This window comes from Prionailurus viverrinus, chromosome D1, assembly GCF_022837055.1.
Source record: "Prionailurus viverrinus isolate Anna chromosome D1, UM_Priviv_1.0, whole genome shotgun sequence".
Taxonomy (NCBI): Eukaryota; Metazoa; Chordata; class Mammalia; order Carnivora; family Felidae; genus Prionailurus; species Prionailurus viverrinus.
The window spans coordinates 40,746,361-40,769,165 of record NC_062570.1 but is presented as its reverse complement, the minus strand read 5'-3'; the positions used below and the strand labels follow the sequence as shown (position 1 = coordinate 40,769,165).

At 41.3% G+C, this 22,805-nt stretch overlaps 1 protein-coding gene across 3 annotated transcripts in view; it reads left to right on the top strand.

The window, feature by feature from the left end:
* The window catches only part of FAT3 (FAT atypical cadherin 3), a 523,627-nt gene that overhangs the window by 408,382 nt on the left and 92,440 nt on the right, over positions 1–22,805 (top strand). For all 3 annotated transcript variants that reach the window (XM_047823754.1, XM_047823753.1, XM_047823752.1), the window contains 3 exons: positions 9,601–9,876; positions 12,369–12,579; positions 17,509–21,582. In XM_047823754.1, coding sequence (XP_047679710.1) covers positions 9,601–9,876; positions 12,369–12,579; positions 17,509–21,582 — 4,561 coding nt within the window. The remainder of the gene's footprint in view (positions 1–9,600; positions 9,877–12,368; positions 12,580–17,508; positions 21,583–22,805) is intronic.

Here is a 22,805-nt window from a genome sequence, read left to right as displayed (position 1 = left end):
TAGAAATAGGAAACTATTTTGCGGGAAAGGCAAAGCAGGGTTTTGTAACTCGAGTAGGGCAGAGTTCAGACATAAGTAGTTGTATTCCAGAGCCTGCTTTCTCAACCACTGCCCTGTGCCACCTTCTCAAAGGCAAGGCTAAGTCTTTGCTACCTTTGCTAAATTTTTGCAGGAAGAGAAACTTACCTGGCTCTGCTAATTATGAGGGGAATACTTTTTTTTAAATAGGTTTATTTATCTACCTTTGAGAGAGAGAGAGTGTCTGTATACAAGTGGGGGAGAAGCAGAGAGAGGAGAGAGAGAGAATCCCAAGCAGGATCCACGCTATCGGCACCATCGGCGCCAAGCCCATCACAGGGCTCGATCCCGTGAACCGTGAGATCACGACCTGAGCAGAAATCAAGATGTGGATGCTAACTGAGTGAGCCACCCAGGTGCCCCTGAGGAGGACACTTCTTAAGATGGCTGCCTGGGGAACATAGTGCCATCTGCGGCCATTAGAATGTCTCAGAGCCAGCCATGCATCCTGGGCATGGAGCAAAATACCCCAACCTCCTTATAGCCTCCACTCAAGCAGCTGAGTTTATGGGCCACAGGGGCGCACATCACCAAGGAGGAGAAATTATGGGTTTTCACAACTTTCCCCATACCTCTATCCAACCCATATGAGCTACTGCATCTTCACAGCAAATTTAAGAAAGTCTAGAGCATGACTCTTCCAAAGGATCAATGGATAGAAATATGTAGTAATATATAATGCCTGCCATTTGCATAATAAGACTTAACAAGCTTCATTCTTAAGTTTCATTTCCTTGTCTTACTGGGAGTAGTTACATCAAATATTACCATTACACTTATTTTTCTAGTAAAAAACTCACACAGATTGCTTAGGTGGACACCTTGGGTGTACACAGGTAAAGAGGTCCAAACCCACTTTTTCCTTCTCAAGATCAGATATATCTTAGAAACTCCACCCTACACATCTATATATACAGAATATACAATTCACTAGAGGAAGCATTTGGTATAAAGGAGGGAATACTGATCTTGAATCAGGTGACCCAAGTTCAAGTCAGCACTTAACCAATTCCTGTCTATGTTACCAAATAGAAGGTAGTTCTCTCTGTGAGACTCAATTTTTTCTGTATAATGGGGATACTACCTTACATACTTCATGAGTTGGTGTAAGAATAAAATAAGATCTTTTGAGATATTTTCAGATCTGTGATGTGCTGGGCTCACACAAGTTTTATTATTAGTCTCATCCTCAACTTAAAATTGGAATACTATACCTGATAACTATAAAATATTGTGTATGTGGCTTTCATTGTTATTCATGAAAGACAGCAAAGATATTCATGCCCAAATAATAATCTAAAAATTACATTGATTTGATTCAGAGACTCATGATATGTGCTTTTGTGATTTTAATATGCTTTTCTTATTCAAGTCCTACTTTGATTTATAAACATATGAAAATCAGCTTGTATTCGTATGCTCCACAGCCAAACCTGAGATTAAAAATCTCTTTCAGATAATCTCCAAAATCCTTAGGCCCCACAAAGGCAGTTAATTGAGTTAATTAGCCACAAAGGCTTTCTGCCAAAGAGAGTGTATTCACTGGGGCTAAGAGGTCTGGGACCTGCATTCTTCAGGTTAACCTTGCCCTTCACAGCCTTGAGGAGTCCATTCTTCTTTTGTCTTTAAGCCATGTGCTGGAAATTCCTCACTGGCCTTCTTCTTCAAAAAGCAGACTTTATCTTTAAGATTTAGACTGTGTCTTCTCCTTTCCTTCCACCTTTGCACCTGCTTAAAGGCAGGTGAGGGTAAGAACAAATCACGTTTTTTTTTTCTCTTAAAATTTTTCGAGAGAGAAGGTGACAGAATGCAAGGGGGGGAGGGGCAGAGAGAGAGGGAGACACAGAATCTGAAGCAGGCTCCAGACTCTGAGCTGTCAGCACAAAGCCCAACACAGGGCTCAAACCTACGAACCACGAGATCATGACCTGAGCTGAAGTCGTACACTTAACCGACTGAGCCACTCAGGTGTTCCAGAAGAAATCACTTTTGCTAAAGCTGTTCCATGATTCCCTAGTTCAAGGAACTCCCAAGGATCACTTCCTTTGTCAGGAGTTTTTATCTTCCTCAGCACCTTCTCCCTCTTAGCAGGTGAAAAAGAAAGTAACCCCAAACTTCCTTCTGTAGTTAGGTTAGGAAAATGCTGGAACTAATACAATTATATAGAGATAAAATATAGCAGCAAACCAACTCTGAGGTAGGATTTCCTATTAAAAAAACAATAATAATGGTAAAACTTCATTGTTTGTAATAGATCCATGCCTAACAATTTGTGAGTGAATCAATTTTTGAAAATGGATTCCAGTTTTAAAGGCAGCAGGGAACTTTCTGCTTAGAATGTTCCTGAAATGACAGCGGTCACATCTGTTGTCTATTGTGTCAGTTAGGATTTCGGTATAACAAGGTACGTGCTATGTACACACGCATTTGTTCACGTATGTTAGGTGCATTTATAATTAATGTGTATATAATTTCAGTGCACATGGAGATGGCATAATGGAATGAATGAATGTAGAACTTGGCTCCATATGACCTAGTTTGAGTTTGGCCTTGCCATTGTCACTTTGGGCACACCCCTTAACTTCTCTGATTCACATTTTTCCCATCGATAAACTAGAGACGATAAAGATTAAGAAACAAATATGATACAGGTTTAACATAAACTGACATGATTTTTTTTTTTTACTTACACATCCAAAAATAAAACGTGTAAGCTTGGGGAGAATCCAAGGAGCATTACCCTTGAAATCACAACCATAGAATATTTTAAATATGGTTTCAAAATGCCAACAGAGGCGGAACAGAGTGTCAGTACTTTGGGACTTAATTGATTCTAATGAAAGACCGAGGCCTTCCCCTGTAACTCACCCCAAGGACACTTCATGCCATGAGCCTTTGTAAAGCCAGGCTTGGCACGTACCCAGACTTAGCTTAGATGAGCTTGCAAAACCCGAAGTGTTTGTGGTAGGCACCATTGGATCCAGCGCTGAAGAGACTTCCTACATTCAGGTTTCCTCCTGCTTTGATTCCATTATACTTCTTTAGGCCTTTCAATTACCATTTTGAGCACAACATCTTTGAGAGTTACTTTGCTTTGTTTGTTAGTTCAGGAGCTCACAAATGGCCCCAACTGTGGGAAATAAAAAGCAAACGAGGAGAAGGAAGTCTTTTACAGAGAAACACTTGTTCTGACTGTAGATTAGGCACAAGACAAAGCAAGCAGAAAGAGGCAAGCTTTTCAGGAGCACATCAACTTTGAAACTTCATGAAGGTCAGGGCAGCCTTGCTGGCTGGAAAGGCTTTTTTATCCCGTTAATATAACTGCTTCTGTGCACACAAATATTTTAGCATCTTGACTAAGTTAACTTGAACTTTTTAAAGGAAAGAATTGGCATTCAAAGAATCTAGTATGACCTTCCAAATACAGTGGAGATAATACCTAAAACTCACAGGCACACTTCTTAGCCCTTTTTTTTTTAACCATAAACTGCAAGCAAATCTTGTTCCCATGTCAGGCTCACTCACTGGGCAAGTCTTCTGGGCACAGAGGCCGTAGCACTGCCCTTTTCTCTTCCTCAGAAAAGAAAAAGCACATGTGCGTCAACGTGAGTGACAATGCAGCTGCTTATAAGAATAGCCGTGGTCTGACCACATTTTTAAAAGTAAATAATTTTCTAGAATGCAGCCAAATGCCTGCATATGTAAAAGCTTTCCCGTTAGTCAGGAATAAGACAGGAATGTCACCGGCTCCAATAGTATTTAACTTGTGCTGAAAGTATTAACCAATGCAAATAGGTAAGATAAAGCAAGTTGTGTTATAAAAAGGAAACGGTAGAACAAATGTAATGCTTCAACATGGACTCCTTGGCATTTGCATATTTTGGATATATGCATTCGGGTGCTTTTGATAATTAAGACGGTCCGCAAATTCAAGAAAACCCAACAAAGATAAAGAAGCTTTTTTAAAGTACTAGAAAAATATAAGGAAATATATGGTCATTGATCTAGTTATTGCTACTATTAACATTACTACTATGTCCAGTGGTTTTACTGTTGTCGTTGTTATTGTTAAATTATGCTCTTAACATTATGATCATCATCTTTATAATCATCGTTTTACCTGGATCATGGCCGAAGAGACTACAATCTGTGGTATCACATATGTCTAAACTCTGTGTACAAAGATACTAAATATTTAACTATGACATTTATTGAGTACCTGCAATTCATTGTGTCCAGCCCTGAGCTAAATGCTGGGTATACCCTGATGATCTCTGATATTTATCTATAATCCCCAAGTCAATATTCTCAGCACCTTTGTGGTTGTTCCTGGACATGCACAGAGCAGCAAAATATTTTCCCTGCTATGGTTGAACAGAGTGATGCTCTGCCTTCCTGTTTTAGCTCTTGTATTCTATACAAGTGTCCTTTTTGCAATCTATTTAGTGCCACATTTTTTGCATTCTTGTGTTCTTTGTCAGCAATCTCACTGTTTAAAAGATCCCTAAGTGTAGGACTGAAATGCAATTCAGTGTTCCCAAGTGCAAGAAGGACATGCTGATGTGCCTTATAGACAAAATATGTGTGTTCCATGAGATTCATTCAGGCCTGAGTTATAGTGCTGTTGGCTATGAGTTAATGTTAATGAATCAACAGTATATATGAAAGTGTATTTAAACAGAAAAAAAAAAGAAAAAAGTAAAACTATCTCTCCATTTGCATGTAGTATAATTATGCATCTGTAAAGTTCAAAGGAGTACTTAGAAAACCTGCAAATGATAGGAAACTTTAGTAAAATAACAGATTATAAATTCAGCATACAAATCAATAGCATAAATAGCAAAAAAAATAAAAGGGAAAAGATAAGATGGAAACGAAGACCCCACTTAGGATATAGCACATGCATAAACTTTAAAAAGTGTGTTTTGTTTAATGTTTTATTCATTTTTGCCAGAGAGAGAGAGACAGAGTGTGAGTGGGGGAGGGGCAGAGAGAGAGGAAGACACAGAATCTGAAGCAGGTTCCGGGCTCTATGTTGTCAGCACAGAGCCCAACGCAGAGCTCACACTCACAGACTGTGAGATCATGACCTGAGTCCAAGTCAGATGCTTAACCCACTGAGCCACCCAGGCGCCCCAAAAAGTGTTTAAAATCTATTTGAGGAAAGCTAAAACTCCCTGAAAAATAAAATGGTAGGTCTGAACAAATGGAAAAAGAAACTATGTCCTTGGATAGGACGACTCCATCAGAAAGGAATTAGTTCTCATGTAGTTAAACTATACTCTCACCGTAATCCAATCTAAAAGGCTATCAATTTTTTGTCAGTTGTTATACAAGCTGATTATAAAGTTCATTTTGAAGAACAACAAACAAGCCTGGCCTGGAAACTCCTTGAAAAGAACAAAGGGGCTAATTTTTGCAATTAAAACACACTATAAAGCCTTTTTAATTAAAACATTTTTATATTGACATATGAAAAGACAAAGAAACCAATTGAACAAAATAGAAAATTCAGAAATATATCATGTGCGTGTGTAAACTTAGCATACAATAAAGGTGGCTTCTCAAATCAGTGGAATTTTAGTCTTGTAAAAAGCATTGAAGTAAATGGAGAGCCCTGTAGAAAAAAATGAAATTCAATCCATTTCTCACATAATTTAGGAAAAATTCCAAATGGAGTAGAGATGTAAATGTAAGAAAAGGGTACTTGTAAATGCTATTTTTAAAAAATGAGTGTATTCACCTATAACCTGAAAAATATAAGTATTCTAAACTATGACTTAGCATCCGGTAACAATAAGGGAAAAGACTGATGTTTTCAATTTCATAAAAATAAAAATAAATGCTTTTGCATGGAAAAAAATCACCATAGCAAAATAAAGTTAAATAACAAAATTGAAATCATATTTGCAATTTATATCACCATGCTACCAAAAATAAAGAAGGAAAAGGCCATCTAACTCATAAGGAATGAGCTGATATAAATAATTTTCACATAAAAAGAAACGCAAATGACTCTTAAGCATATGAAAAGATGCCCATCCTCCCTCATAATAAGTGAAAGGCAAATTAAAAGTACACTGAAATGCTATTTCTTATCTATCAGATTGGCAAAAGTTTCAAAAGTTAGAGTACATACTTTTTGGCAAAGCTGTGGAAGACATTCATTCGTATATATTGCTATGGGAATGCAAATTAATAAAACTTTTGGGAAGAGGAATAAGGAAATAACGAACAAAACTATATAAGCACTTATCCTTTGATCCAGCACTCAGAATTCTAGGGACTCAAATATATATGGTAGCAAAAATAATAAAAAGACCTGGACACAAGGCTCTTTTTTCTAAGGGTGAAAATTGGAAACACCTGACATGAACATCGATAGAGGAATGGTTGAATTAACTGTGATCCATCTACCCATTGGAAGAGTATCTCTATATTGCTGTGGATTGTCTTTGGAATATGATGATTCAGAGTTTCTCAACAGCAACACTGTTGACATTTTGGTTCAGATAGTTCTTTGTTGCAGGGGACAGTCCTGTGCATTGTAGGGTGTTTAGCATCATCCCTGCCCCCCTACCCACTAGATTCCAGGAACACCCCAACACCCAGTTGTAACAATGAAAAATACCTCCAGATATTGCCAAATATCCCCTTAGGGACAAAGTTATCCCCAGTTGAGAATCATTGATATGATGTTAAGTTAAAGAGCATGAGGTGGGGGAGGGGGGACTGTATACAATAATGTTTATGTAACAAAAGAGATGGGTAAAATGTAACATTAATCTTTAAAAAGCATTACCTGTAGGAGAAGAAGGGAATAGGGTGAAGGGGAAAGAGAAGCTATACTACTTTGACTATACCTTTTTTGTAAATTTGACAGTGGTACTTTTACATGTAATATAAAAACAAAATTAAATGTTAAGACAAGTTTAAAATTTTAAAGTAAATGAAAGCCAGTAAACTTAAATTGTGTTGCTGGCATATCTACACAGAGAAGAGCTCTTCTGTGCTTTGAACATACTAATTTGACTGTATATCCTAATTTATCCTAGTGGGATAAATCTCAAAATCAAAGGAACTAAAAATAATATTAAGTTGTTTTTGAATGATCATAGTTGTAATAGAATTACAGCACCAAAGTTGTTATTGTTATTCTGAGACTTGTGTGCATGTATTTCATATAAAACTGAGTAATTGTGATGATGTCTTTGAGCATGAGAAATTTCAACATAGGGTCTTAGCCTGGGATACAGATATAAAAAGAATGAGAGTAAGTAAAAAACCTTGATGCCCTAATTTTGAATTGGATGTGTCAGTATGAACTCATGAAATAATTATCAACAGCAAAAAACTCTCGCTGACTCTGTCCATTGAAGCAAACTAAACACAATAATAAATCCAACAGCAATGATCATTCCTAGCACCACTTCTAACTAAAAAGATATCATTGTTTTTTGGAGAAATAGATATTACAAGACTGGGTCAGAAAATGTACAAGGTGACCCTGGAAAAAAATCACCAGCAGCAATTATTAGAAAGCAAAGAAGCTATCAATGACTACTAGGATTGTGTCAAAAGGTCTCATGAGCCAACTTGAAGAGGCTCCCATTGGCCAAGGAAGGGCCATTTGTGCATCAATAAGTATAATAACTGCAATGGACAGAAACATCAGCTGTGATTAAATTCATGAGCTCGTACTGACACTCGAGAAAAAATGCTTCGTTGGTCACTTTGGGAAGAGCTGAAGAACAAACTATCATTTTGAGATGATAAATAAAGGGAAAGAATTAAGTATTCATTATGACTTCACTATCTGAATTGTCCTTCAGAGTCACGAAATATTCGGAGAGAAGTTTCTTTTTAGAACTATTCTAGCTAATAAATGAGGATTAAACCATAGAATTAAAACCTTACCATTTTGTATTTTTAATGAATAAATGTCATCTATGTAATGATCATCAGGGGTTGCCAATACCACTTAACAAGAGTGAGAACTAGGTATTGCAGACAGAACTACAATTATATCCAGATGTAAAAAAAAAAAAAAAAAAAAAAGAAGGAAAAGGAAATTGAGCATGAATCTTACCAAATCTCCTAGATCAAACTATCAGTTTATAAGAAATACAGGGAACAGAGGCACATGGAGAACAAAACCAAGGGGAAGCAATGAGCAAAATTCAACCTGTGGGAATTAAAGAGAAAATGGTGGAGTTTATTTACCACCACGAGCAATGACATAATATAAAACAATATAATATAAAAATTGCAAGGAAATAAAAGGAGACAGAAGGAGAATCTTTACATTAAAAGATAATTAAGGGCACCTGCAGTTAAGTGGATCAATTCTTGATCTCAGCTCAGGTCATGATCTCATGGTTTGTGGGATCAAGCCCCGCATAGGGCTCTACGCTGACAGTGCGCAGCCTACTTGGGATTCTCGGTCTCCCTCTCTCTCTGCCCCTCCCCCGTGTATGCTCTCTCTCTAAATAAATAAATAAATAAACTTAAAGAAAAAAGATAATTAAAGGGCATACCAACCAACGGCAATGTTTGGACCGTATTTGAATAGTCTGATGTTTTAAAATACGTTTGTAAACATACATGACACAGTAAAAAATTATAGAAGCATAAACACCCTGAATATTTAATATTAAGGAATCCTTGTTTTCTCTGTTTAAGGGCAATGATGGTAGTGTGTGTGTTTATTTTAAGGATCCCTGTCTTTTGGAGTTACGTACTGAAATTATGGGATTTGCTTCCCACTAATATGGGGAGCAGATGGAGGTGAACCACTATATATAGGAAACAAGATGAGCCATAAATTGATCAGGGTCAAAGCCGAGCTATAAATATGTGAGGGTTCATTAATCTATGACCTAGCTCTTTTATTGCTGTTTCTTACTTATGTCTGCGTGAAATGTTTTATAATGAAATGCCTGACAAAAGAAAACAACCTGGGGACTTCCTGTTTCAGCTGCCATCCGTGCCGTGTTCTTCGCGAGACCCCTCCCATCTGAAGGAGAGCCACTGTGTGGGGCCCCTGCAGCTGAGGAGTTCTGACTGCTCTGAGGATGCCGCATCTGTGTCCATACCTCCCCTTCTTCTGCCTCTTTGTTACTCTTCCCATCCTGTCACTGCTTCCACTGCACCTCCACCCGGAGGAGCTCATAACAGAACTTAAGACAACAGGAACTTAACAAACTAAGGTCACCTTGTGATCTCTTACATTGTGCCTCAAATAGGCCTGTGGAATTATCACCCCCAGGGGGCTGTCTCAGCTGTTCAATTAATAGTGAGAATATTGATTAGCTCATAGTTTATGTTCCTGCTAATGTGAACCACTGGTTTATTGTCAACCTCTAATTACAGAGTGTTTTCATATGAGATCTTCCTACATATTGAGAGAGCTGCTAGAAGCTGGGCTCCAAGGACACGGAGGGAGGGGGGTGGGAGGGGGCCTCTTTATTAGCAATGAGTGAATTGGCATTAGTCATCACTCCTGTCTTCTTTTAACTATAGGTATTTATCAAAGTGCTGGATAATAATGATAATGGCCCAGAATTCTCTCAGCCGAATTACGATGTGACAATTTCTGAGGACGTGCTTCCAGATACAGAGATACTGCAGATTGAAGCCACCGATAGAGACGAGAAACACAAGCTGAGCTACACTGTCCACAGCAGCATCGACTCTGTCAGTATGAGAAAATTCCGGATTGACCCCAGCACCGGTGTGCTCTACACGGCCGAGAGGCTGGACCATGAGGCCCAGGACAAGCACATCCTCAACATAATGGTAGGACCAAACTGCTGATTTGCTCTCCTAATCAACAGTCGTTGACTGTTCAAGACACATTCCTTGGTCTTCAGGAGTACAGGGCCCTTACGTTTTGTAAGTAGTAGTACATTTGGTCTTTTCACAGCAGGGCTGTGTTCCTTTTTTGCTTTTTTTTTTTTTTTTTTTTTTCAGTGAGGAATTGGCTATTGTTACAGAGTGACTCGATACTTTTGCCAAACTGAAATATTAGATGAGTTCTTCAGACAGTGGCTTCCCAGGAAATGCTGCTGACAGGCTGACTTGGGAAGGAAGGAACAGGCCGTGTTTCTGTAAATCTCCCAGGCTATGATGTTGGTTCGCATCCAGAAGATTTTTGTGGAAAAGTTTAACAGAAGTTCCTTGAGAAGTTAATCACAAGAGTGATCATTTACTCACCGTATGCAGTGCTCAGTCCTGGGAGGCATGTAGGGAACTGAGTCATTACCTACTGCACAGGCATTGGACCAGTGAATACTGGCACCCAAGAGAGATCTCAAAACACTCCGAAGCCTGCAGAGAGTGTTAGTTAGGTCTGAGGTGGGGTTCATGGGGCCTCCGAATTATGTGGATGGAAGTTGCTTTAATTTTAAAGTGGAGTTGCTCCAGTTCACTAAGTGGGAAGTAGAGATGAAGAGAAACGTCCTTGATTAGCTTATGGCCTAAAATCTGTCCCTCTGACCACCAAGTGCCCTGTGGGCCATTGCATTGCACAGCTACTGCCTAACAGACCCCCTGAGTTCCTTAAGACCAGTAGGAAGACACAGACTAAATTTTGTGTACTGACTGGCTTTCAAACACCCTAAGACGCTACCAGTGTCCTAGCAGCTGAAGGTGATGTTCCACTGAGTGCTACTCTTCCTTCCCAAGTCTGGAAACCCTCTTGGGCAAGAGGAAGCTGGAATGCCATGTCCTTGGCTGTGGTTTCCAGCTGTGACACCAGGGGCGGAAGAAGAGGGACTCATAGAGACCATCAGATCCACCCTCATTCATTCAACAGATATTTCTCCAGCACCTACTGTGTACCAAGCCCTGCTCTAGGCACTGAGGATACAAGAGAGACATTCCACTGGATGTTCCACTGGAATAGACCTAGATTCCAATAATCTTCATATACAGAGCTCAGCTCTGTCCTTGGGTGTAGGGGGCCGGTCTACAGGCAGGAAAATTGAGCACATTCACTGGGGTGCTTCTGCACGTGTTTTACTCAGGGGCAGAAACCTCACGCCAACGACTAACTCCATTCTCACTAGTCAAGTCATTTCTGTTCATTCTTTCCTTAACAAACTCAAAATTCAGTTTGGTCACCCTGTATCATTTATCATTTCTGTAATTGATTATTTAGAGCAAACATGTCCTTTGTGCTGCCTTTCTCCCAGCAAAGCCATTTTAAGTCATTTTGCTCGTTCCTTCTAGGTACTATTTCTGAAAAGCCCTTTCCCTTTGATGGCTCTCCTCGGTCTATTTTCTAATTTCTTCACATCCCTCTGAAGTTATGGAGTCTATAATTGAACAAATGGAAGGCACACATTTGATTAGTGCTACAGCAAATTATAGCAAAATCATGTGGTTAGGGCTAAAGAATTGATTATTTGCAAGCTCCTGGCATATGCAAAGCAGGGGAAACTTTCAAGCGGTCAGGCAAGTTTCCTTGGTGAAGTCACAAGGGGGGGGGTCTCACATTTTAGGAAGATTTGGTTCATCTTCCTGGGAATCAGGGCTCCCCCTCGGTCTTGGGCCTTGGCATTGGTTGGCTCTTGCCTGAAATACGTGGTGGCCCACGCCCCCCTTTTACCACTTGTACTTGCTTTTGTTAACCTCTTCCAAGAAGCTGAATGCCACCTTAACTTCTTCTTACTCCTCACTCCCATTCTGGCACTTACCACCAGGCCTTACACCTGCTTACTGATTTCTATGATCCTGTTAGCTTCTTGAGGGCAAGGACCAAATCTGAATCACTGCTGAAGTCAGGAGAGAGTGAAGCCAGGACTTGACAGATAATAGGTGACAATAAATGTTTGTTGAATGAATGAATAAATGCCAGTGCCTGCTTTGCATTTGTTAATTCTTTCATTAAACTTTTTTGTTTCCCTCTCAGAAGAGCCCCCGTCTGCCATTCCATTAGCAGCTATATATACACAAATAAGGGGGTAGTGGCGGTGGGAGGTGGTGCAGAGAAAAATGCTGTGTCGGTGATGCCCAGGCATCAGCTCCACACACACACAGACTGAGGATGGACCGTAGGTCAGTCAGAATGCTGAGCGATAAAATGGATGGGGCCCTTACTCTCAATTTGTTCACGGTTAGTGTCCTCACTTGATATACCGTCATTTACTGAGCACCTACTGTGTGCCCGGGATTGCATCAAGCACTTGGTGTGAGTTACCTCCTTTGGTATTTACCACAGATGTAGCCATGTGACTTCCTTGCAATTTAAGATTTTAGTCCTGCTGCTTCTTGTATTTTGCCTGAAGGTCAGAGATCAGGAGTTTCCTTATCGAAGAAACTTGGCCCGAGTCATTGTGAATGTGGAAGATGCTAATGATCACAGTCCTTATTTTACCAACCCACTGTATGAAGCATCTGTGTTTGAATCGGCTGCTCTGGGATCAGCTGTTCTGCAGGTGACGGCTCTGGACAAAGACAAAGGGGAAAATGCAGAACTCATATATACCATAGAAGCAGGTGAGAGCTGTTGCACAGATTGTAACATAATGCATGGCCTTTGCCCCTCCGTAGTGTTGATCACCATGTGAAATTCACATCGTTTCCACTGGAATGTCTCCCAAAGAATTTCTTGGCCAAGCAACTGCCTGATTTGCGTGATGATGCTGTATAGAGTTCTTGGCGTTCCTGTAATATGTTTTCCATCACTGACAGTGAGGAGAGAGTTCCCTCTTATTGTGTTATTCTCGGATTTTTCTGGAATGAAAGGGAGAGAAGAAATGGGTGGTGAACTCAGTGACTTTCACTGATGGGTCGACAAGCCATGGCCTTGGACTAAAATAACCAAAGCCTTCCACCTTTTGAGGGCTGCCAGGCTGTCCTATGAATTGGATCCCACAAGTCTTTGTTTACTTGTCATTGGGCAAGCGGTGGGCTTCCAAAATACCTACACCCCCACTGTTTGCAAAAATTAACTTCACCCGAGGGGAATCAGAGTAGCGCAGTAGATCGTAGGCATTGAAATGTCTACTTAACTGGACAGATAAATAAATACAGTCTCAAATTTTGTGAAATTGGAGATTTTTAACGTTTTTTAAAGTTTATTTATTTATTTATTTTGAGAGAGAGAGAGAGAGAGCGCGCATGCGGGGGAGCAGGGGTGCAGAGAGAGTGAGAATCCCAAGCAGGCTTCGCTCTGTCAATGCAGAGCCCAACACGGGGCTTGATCTCACGAACTGTGAAATCATGACCTGAGCGGAAATCAAGAGTTGGATGCTTAACCGGCTCAGCTACCTAGGCGCCCCTTAAATTTGAGATTTTTAAAATCAATCTGACCATCTATAAGGCAAGACCATAGTTCACTGATGGTTTGAAGATAGAGAAAGGAAGAAAACACTTCTGACAGAGGAGAGGAGAATCCAAGCAAGGGATAGGACTATGAGCCTAAAAATTACAAATATCTCTTACCTGTTCTATTTTCCTTTCCCCTCTTCTGTCGTTCTTTGAATATTCAAGCCACATATTTCCAAAATGTTCTACAACATTATGTCTGTCGTGCATAAAAGCCAAATGCTGTCTCTTTTTATGCCAGCGCTGGAAAAGCTTCTTTCCCGTGATTTAAATGTGGAGCATTTTTGTGAGTGGTTGAATTAAAATATGAATGCTAGGACGACAGTTTGGGGCTAAAAAAAATATTAGAAAAAGAAAAGCCAACAGTCTTCTTTTTTTTAAAAAAGCCACTGCATCCAATGCTAATCTAAAACGGTTTCCTGTATCAGGCACCCACATTTTATAGGAGTCTAAGCTAAGCTCTATACAAAAAAAATAATAAAATGAAGAAATAAAATACACAGGTTCACAACTCCAGGTGCCCCAAGCAACTTCACCAATAGTTTTTCTAGATTTTTATGGAATTTCCTGCTAACTTTTCCAGCACTTTTCTTTTAGATGCTATGGTGCATCTGTTGTTTACCCCAAGAACGTTTAATTATTTGATTATATAATCTTCGTTCTTCTAGTTCCACAAATAATATAGGGCAACTTCTTTTTAAAGACACAAATATTTAAATAACGTCACAGAAAGTGTCGCCTGATCCAACAACTCTTTAGAGTCTTTCTACGCTTTTTTTTTTTCCTAATCTGATATATAGCTTCCTTTCCCCGGTATTCATCCATGCATATGCATCGTTTCATATCATTGTGATCATTGAGGTATGGAGTCCTACTTCTGTTTTTTTTTACTTAACATTTTCTAAGTGTCGTCTATGGCGTCTACTTGCTTTTTGTATTTGTCATTAAGGCTACTACTTATACTGTCTCAGAGAGGGAGATAATTTCTAAACCAAGAGTCATTTCCCATCCGGCTGACAAGACTGCTTTCCTTATCTTTCAGCAGCCACACGCTGCAGCCTGGTGCTGTGCATAGACAAGGGATTCCATCATTCCTATAACAGTAGGTTAAAAATAGAGAAGTTATTTCCTTAAAACATCTTTTATAGAGAAAACTTGAATTTTCCAAAAACCCATAGGAATGATTGGTATCTCAAAAAATGGAATCTCAAACAATGACCCCCGATTGTATGTGTAAGAAGCTGATGAGGATTTCAGTGTGTGCGCAGTTAAGTCACAAGTGGTGATGGGGCTCCTTCATGGACAGACAGACCTCACTAGCCCCTGACTGCTCCCGACCAAGCCAGTCCCTTCCCAGATCATGCTAGGAAAGAGGGAAAACCCAGATGCTTCCAACATTTTGAAGCAAACGACAAAGTGGTTATGGGAAGAGGATATTTTCCTTAAGTTCTCTTACAGACCTCAGATAAGCAAGATTTTACTCTGATTACTGGTGGGCCATAAACTTCCTATCCCCTGTCTGGCTTCTAAAACAACTACTGAAGCTTTTATTTTGACCCAAAGGACTGAGGTGGACTTTGAGTGCAGAACTTCTAATTTAGCTCACGTTTCTATTTGGTGCAACAGTGGCTCATGGGTGGGCTTCGAAACAGGAGAGACAAAGACTAAGAATTGAGTTGTGATGGGGGCATATTGGATCCCAAGATGCATACAGATAGAGAATTAAAAATCTTTTGTAGCTCTACCTGTCCATCCAATCATTTAATACATATTTATTGAACACCTTCTTTGTGCCATGACTGTGCTATATGCCAGATAAATAATGTAAGTAAGATAAGTTCAGCTTTTGCTCACTTGCCAGAAGTCCACAAGAAACTAACTATAGATTCTAAGAAAACAAGCAGAGGTTAGTTTCCAAGGATTCGAGGATACCAGGAGAGAATAAGCAGGAAGTGGATTCTAAGAAAATGGGCAGGCAGTATGTTAAAGAGGGTAAGAGACCGAGAGCCCACTTTGGACATGATCAATGAGCACAGCATCCAGGCAGGTGTGACAGGCAGGTCAGTAGCCCTGGGACAGCAGGGCTGTGAAGTTCTACTCGAGACCAGAAGCTAGCTCCCCATCATCCCTGCCATATATCTTTCTGGGCATGAAGGAATGTGCTGGGCCTACAGCGAGGGAGGACTTAGCTGGAGACTCCACAGAGGGAGTCCACAATCAAGGAGCACAGAGACATTTGGTTCTGTTGCATTCGTCATTTGGGGCTGAGTGTTGGTGACCATTATCTCTACAACCTCTACATCTTCCTCCTCTGAGATGCTGAAGCAAAATGATTCCCGCCTCCCTGCGAGGGTCTATGAGTCAAGTGTTGGACTCACGCTCAATGCCACTATTTACTGAACGTTTGCAAGCCTGCTCATGAGATCCTTGAACTTCATGCCGTCCTCACAAAGTGCTCATGTAGAGGTGACAAGGAAAAAAATCATGCTGACACCAAAGATGACATTGTTCAATACTCACATTTGGGGGGCTGGCATCAAATCCTTTACCTCTTTATTAAATTTCTTCTTTAAAAATAAGCAGATTTTTTATGAACATTACTGTTTTATTCTCAGACACAGAGAAGTTGATTGAATAAGTATGTAGTAAGAAGTATGTATACCACTGTATTTGCTGCATATTTCAGGAGACACATGTAAGTGCCTCCCAATGCAGGAGTCTGTCTTAATAATAATGACATTGAAGCTGTCTCTATGCCTGCCATCCTTCAGTACTTCAAACAGAAAGAAAAGTCCATGTATAACTGAATAACCACGATTTTTAACTTTGTTTTTAAAGAATCTAGACACGCAGGACTATGCATTTTTGAGAAGTATCAGAAAGCCTCATGAGAGAAACAAAAAGCAACTTGGTGAAGGATTCTTTTTTTGTTATTTTTTTTTAGTGTTTATTTATTTTTAAGAGAGAGAGCACACGCGGGTGAGGGGCAGAGAGAGAGGGAGACAGGATCCAAAGCGTGCTCTGCACCGACAACAGAGAACCCAACACAGGGCTCAGGCTCACGAACCGTGAGATCATGACCTGAGCCAAAGCCGGACATTCAACCGACTGAACCACCCAGGCGCCCCTGAAGGATTCTGCTTCACACTGTCCACTGCTTTTCAGCCAGCTTCTTGACATCCTTCAGTCTTGCGTTCCCCATTCTTTACTCCTCTCTTATCCTCATCCTCGGCAACCTCAGATTTCACACCACTCAATATTTCAGAGGCAGGGCTCTCAACTTCTGGAGTGTCGAGGGTCGCAGCCTTCCCACTCCAGACACATCAAAGTGGGGTGCCAGTTTCTCAGTTTCAGATGGGTGATGCCTCAGGTTTTCAGTTTTAATGCTGGTGCAGGTGATCAGCAGTTTGCTACTCCTCTGGAAGCCTCTCCAGCACTTAGGATGGTTACAGATTGGAGGGACTGCCTTAAAATTTATGTCTAGTTTTAAGTCTGTGTGTGCATGTGTGTCTTTTGGGGTGTGTGGGAGTGAACGACAGAAGGGTAGTCAGAAAAAAGTCCTCCCAACTTACAAAGCAAACAGGGACTTAGGAGGAATTCTTCAGGCCTGAACAAAAGACCCCCACCCCTCACCAAAGCAGTGTTTGTGGAGTGAAGTCAGTTTTGATGGGGTGGAACAATGCCAGCTCCACGTAGCAAAGCCTATCTTTGGGATAATCTGCAATCAAATGCCTGTGGTATACTGTTCTGAAACAACTCTCACAACTATCTTTCTCATTACATAGTACACAGAATATGGCACTGGTTTAGGTAAAAATGCCTTTCTCACAGTGGCATTGTACACAGTATTGTGTTGTTGTTGTTAACCTAGATTAAGAAGATACCAACCCGAAATTTACAATTTTACTGAAAAACTTATTTCAGTCGCTTTTGAATTCCCCTAAAAGCAACGTCTTTCATTCTATCTCAGAATGAGATGGAATGGATAGAAATAATTGCTTTCCCCTTGCCATGTTGCAGTAAAGTAGACTTTAGATGAAGAACTAATCTTCAAAACATGACGTGTAACCCATTTCCCCATTGATTTCTATATTGCAGGGAACACCGGGAACACATTTAAGATTGAACCAGTCCTGGGCATCATCACCGTTTCCAAAGAACCAGACATGACAACAACGGGTCAGTTTGTACTGTCGGTCAAAGTCACGGATCAGGGTTCCCCACCAATGTCTGCCACTGCAATTGTGCGCATTTCCGTTACCATGTCTGATAATTCTCACCCCAAGTTCACTCACAAAGACTACCAAGCAGAAGTAAATGAAAATGTTGATATTGGAACGTCAGTCATTTTAATCTCTGCCATCAGTCAGTCTACCCTCATTTATGAGGTCAAAGATGGAAACATCGATGGGATCTTTACCATAAATCCGTATTCTGGAGTCATCACCACCCGGAAGGCACTGGATTACGAGCGTACTTCCTCTTATCAGCTCATCATTCAGGCCACTAACATGGCAGGAATGGCTTCCAATGCCACAGTCAATATTCAGATTGTTGATGAAAATGATAATGCCCCAGTGTTTCTCTTTTCTCAATATTCAGGCAGCCTAAGTGAGGCTGCCCCAGTCAATAGCATCGTCAGGAGCTTGGATAACAGCCCACTGGTGATTCGAGCCACCGATGCTGACAGCAACCGGAATGCTCTGCTGGTATATCAAATTGTGGAGTCCACGGCCAAGAAGTTCTTCACAGTGGATTCCAGTACAGGTGCAATCAGAACAATTGCCAACCTGGACCATGAAACTATTGCCCATTTCCATTTTCATGTGCATGTGAGAGACAGTGGCAGCCCCCAGCTGACTGCAGAGAGTCCTGTTGAAGTCAACATAGAGGTGACAGATGTGAACGATAACCCGCCTGTTTTTACTCAGGCTGTGTTTGAGACCATCTTACTTCTGCCCACCTATGTTGGAGTAGAGGTTCTGAAAGTTAGTGCCACAGATCCTGACTCCGAGGTGCCCCCTGAACTGACATATAGCCTGATGGAAGGCAGCTTGGATCATTTTCTAATTGACTCCAACAGTGGAGTACTCACCATAAAAAACAACAACCTCTCCAAAGATCACTACATGTTGATAGTTAAAGTATCTGATGGAAAGTTCTACAGTACGGCCGTGGTCACCATCTTGGTTAAAGAAGCCATGGATAGTGGCCTCCACTTTACACAAAGCTTTTACTCGACCTCGATCTCAGAGAACAACACTAACATAACCAAAGTTGCTATTGTCAATGCCATTGGAAATCGCCTTAATGAGCCCTTAAAATATAGCATCCTAAACCCAGGAAATAAGTTCAAGATAAAATCTACCTCAGGGGTCATTCAGACCACCGGAGTCCCCTTTGACCGTGAAGAACAAGAGTTATATGAGCTGGTGGTGGAAGCCAGCCGCGAGCTAGACCATCTGCGTGTGGCTAGAGTGGTGGTGAGGGTTAACATTGAAGACATAAATGATAATTCCCCAGTCTTTGTGGGCCTCCCTTACTATGCTGCTGTGCAAGTTGATGCTGAGCCTGGGACTCTGATTTACCAGGTGACAGCCATTGACAAAGATAAAGGTGCAAATGGAGAAGTGACCTATGTCCTACAGGATGACTATGGCCACTTTGAGATCAACCCTAATTCAGGGAATGTTATTTTAAAAGAAGCATTCAACTCTGACTTGTCTAACATTGAGTATGGAGTCACCATCCTCGCCAAAGATGGTGGAAAACCCTCTTTATCCACATCTGTGGAACTTCCCATCACAATCGTCAACAAAGCAATGCCTGTGTTTGATAAGCCCTTTTATACAGCATCGATCAACGAAGACATCAGAATGGATACCCCCATTCTAAGCATCAATGCCACCAGTCCAGAAGGCCAAGGCATCATATATATCATTATTGATGGGGATCTTTACAAACAGTTTAACATTGACTTTGACACCGGGGTCCTGAAAGTTGTTAGTCCTTTGGATTATGAAATTACATCTGTTTACAGGTTGACGGTAAGAGCCAGTGATGCCCTTACTGGTGCCAGGGCTGAAGTCACCGTTGACTTGCTGGTTAATGATGTAAATGACAACCCCCCTATTTTCGATCAACCCACATATAACACAACATTATCAGAAGCATCTCTCATTGGAACACCTGTTTTGCAAGTTGTCTCTACTGATGCAGACTCGGAAAATAATAAATTGGTACATTATCAGATTGTCCAGGACACTTACAACAGCACAGATTATTTTCACATAGACAGCGCAAGTGGCTTAATCCTGACAGCACGGATGCTGGACCACGAGTTAGTGCAACACTGCACTTTGAAAGTCAGAGCAACAGATAATGGCTTCCCATCACTGAGCAGTGAGGTCCTGGTTCATATCTATATCTCAGACATAAATGACAACCCTCCCGTTTTTAATCAGCTCATTTATGAATCATATGTGAGTGAATTAGCCCCCCGGGGCCATTTTGTAACCTGTGTTCAAGCCTCTGATGCAGACAGCTCTGATTTTGACCGCTTGGAGTATAGCATCTTATCTGGGAATGACCGGACGAGCTTTCTGATGGATGGCAAGAGTGGCGTCATCACACTGTCCAACCACCGGAAACAGAGAATGGAGCCTCTGTACAGTCTCAACGTGTCAGTGTCTGATGGGTTGTTCACTAGCACTGCACAGGTGCATATCAGGGTACTTGGGGCTAACCTGTACAGCCCTGCCTTTTCCCAAAGCACCTACGTAGCTGAAGTGAGAGAGAACGCAGCCGCTGGGACAAAGGTAATTCATGTTCGAGCTACAGACGGGGATCCAGGGACATATGGACAGATCACTTATGCCATCATCAATGACTTTGCTAAGGATCGATTCCTCATAGACAGCAATGGACAAGTCATCACAACAGAAAGGCTTGACCGGGAGAACCCTCTGGAAGGAGACATTAGTATTTTTTTGAGGGCCCTTGATGGTGGAGGGAGAACGACTTTTTGCACTGTGAGAGTGATTGTTGTGGATGAAAATGACAATGCTCCCCAGTTCATGACAGTGGAGTACAGAGCCAGCGTCAGGGCAGACGTTGGAAGGGGCCATTTGGTCACTCAGGTTCAAGCCATGGATCCAGATGACGGCGCTAATTCACGGATTACCTATTCTCTATATAGTGAGGCCTCAGTGTCGGTGGCTGACCTCCTAGAAATCGATCCTGACAATGGCTGGATGGTCACTAAGGGCAATTTTAACCAGCTGAAAAACACAGTGCTGTCATTCTTTGTCAAAGCAGTAGATGGGGGCATTCCAGTAAAGCACTCCCTCATTCCTGTCTATATCCACGTCCTGCCCCCTGAAACATTCTTGCCTTCATTCACCCAGTCTCAATATTCTTTTACTGTTTCAGAAGATACAGCCATTGGGAGCACGGTGGACACACTGCGAATTTTGCCCAGTCACAGTGTCAGATTCAGCACAGTTAATGGGGAACGGCCAGAAAATAACAAAGGGGGTGTCTTTGTCATAGAGCAGGAAACAGGCACAATCAAGCTTGACAAACGCCTTGATCATGAAGTCAGCCCAGCGTTCCACTTTAAGGTAGCAGCCACCATACCCCTGGACAAGGTAGACATTGTGTTTACTGTAGATGTAGATATCAAGGTACTGGATTTGAATGACAACAAACCAGTCTTTGAAACTTCCAGCTACGAGACGATCATAATGGAAGGGATGCCTGTCGGCACCAAACTCACACAGGTGAGAGCCATCGACATGGATTGGGGAGCCAATGGGCAGGTCACTTACTCCCTGCACTCGGATTCCCAGCCTGAAAAGGTAATGGAAGCCTTCAATATTGACAGCAACACAGGCTGGATCAGTACCTTGAAGGACCTGGATCACGAGACAGATCCTGCCTTCACCTTCTCTGTGGTGGCCTCCGACCTGGGAGAGGCCTTCTCTCTTTCATCCACGGCTTTGGTCTCTGTCAGGGTGACGGATATAAATGACAACGCACCAGTCTTTGCCCACGAGGTGTACCGAGGGAATGTGAAGGAGAGCGACCCTCCTGGAGAGGTGGTAGCCGTGCTCAGCACATGGGACAGAGACACTTCCGACATTAATCGCCAAGTGAGCTACCATATTACAGGTAAGTCAGCCACCTTGGCTTTCACTGGGTGCTCTGCTTTCTAAAGAAAGGTAGGAAGAGGCAGAGGATAAGAGTAGGAGAGAAGAAGGAAGATGACAAGGGGGTTGAGAGTAATAAGACCTTTCTGGGGCTGAGTGAAAGATCTCCAAGTAGACCGGTTTTCAGTTTTTGGTTGTTGCTGACTCAGCCCTAGCTTGGAGTTCATTGGTTGGCCTATGACGGATTACCCAGATTGGTATCCAGTCTTTGCATCCCCTTTTATCATTTAAAAAGGAGTCCAGCCAACTATCTCAGTTAAAAAATGAAAATTACAGCTTTTTTGGGGAGACGGGAAATGTATTTTAACTAAATTCCTACTTTTTGTATTGGTAAGGAAAATAAATCCCAGTAAGCTTCATTTATTTATTTTTTTTTTTAATATGAGATTTATTGTCAAATTGGTCCAGTAAGCTTCATTTACAAGTTCCTCCTAGTAGTGAAAACTCCTACGCACGTACACGTACCCATCTATACAAATTAAAGGGCACGGTTTGACCTTTTGCTAAAAATCTTAAGTCGTGATTCCGTAAATCAAAGAGTGTTTCTCCAGAGAACTCCATTTTCTCAGATCTCTGTTTTGTCTTTCCAAATAGTAAGTAGCAGGTCGGTGGAAACACCAAGGTAGACAAATGAGGTCACCCAGAGTGGACAAAAAATGTCACCATTGCTCTGAGGGGCAGAGGATTTCATGTCGGTGTTACTGATCAGGGGTAGCTTTATGGGGAGGTGACTGGCTTTAGACTGAAAATGGGAAGGTTGGTGGTATAAGAACAGTCTTCCTAAAAACTATTTAAGGGTTTTAAAGCTAATATTTTGATGTTGTGACATCCAAAGGCAGAACATAAGCAAAGTGCCAAAAGATTGTAAAGAATCCATCAATACTTGCAGTCAGGTGGCTTCCCTTTAGAAAAACGACATTATTCAAAGTGAAAAATGAATTAATTAGAATGCCCTCAGGACACAGAATCTGCTTAAGTACGTTACTGGGAAAGTTAATTAATCACTGCAGAATAAGATCCACAGGAGAGCATATGTGTCAATGCCTGGGATTGCCACTCTTCTCCATCACTCCTCTCCTTTTTCTTTATAGAACTGTTTTCTTGATGGTGCTTTCTGTTTAAACTATTTATGCATTCGTGCTTTATCTGATACCTTCCTTTTTTTTTCATTAAAATGTACATTTC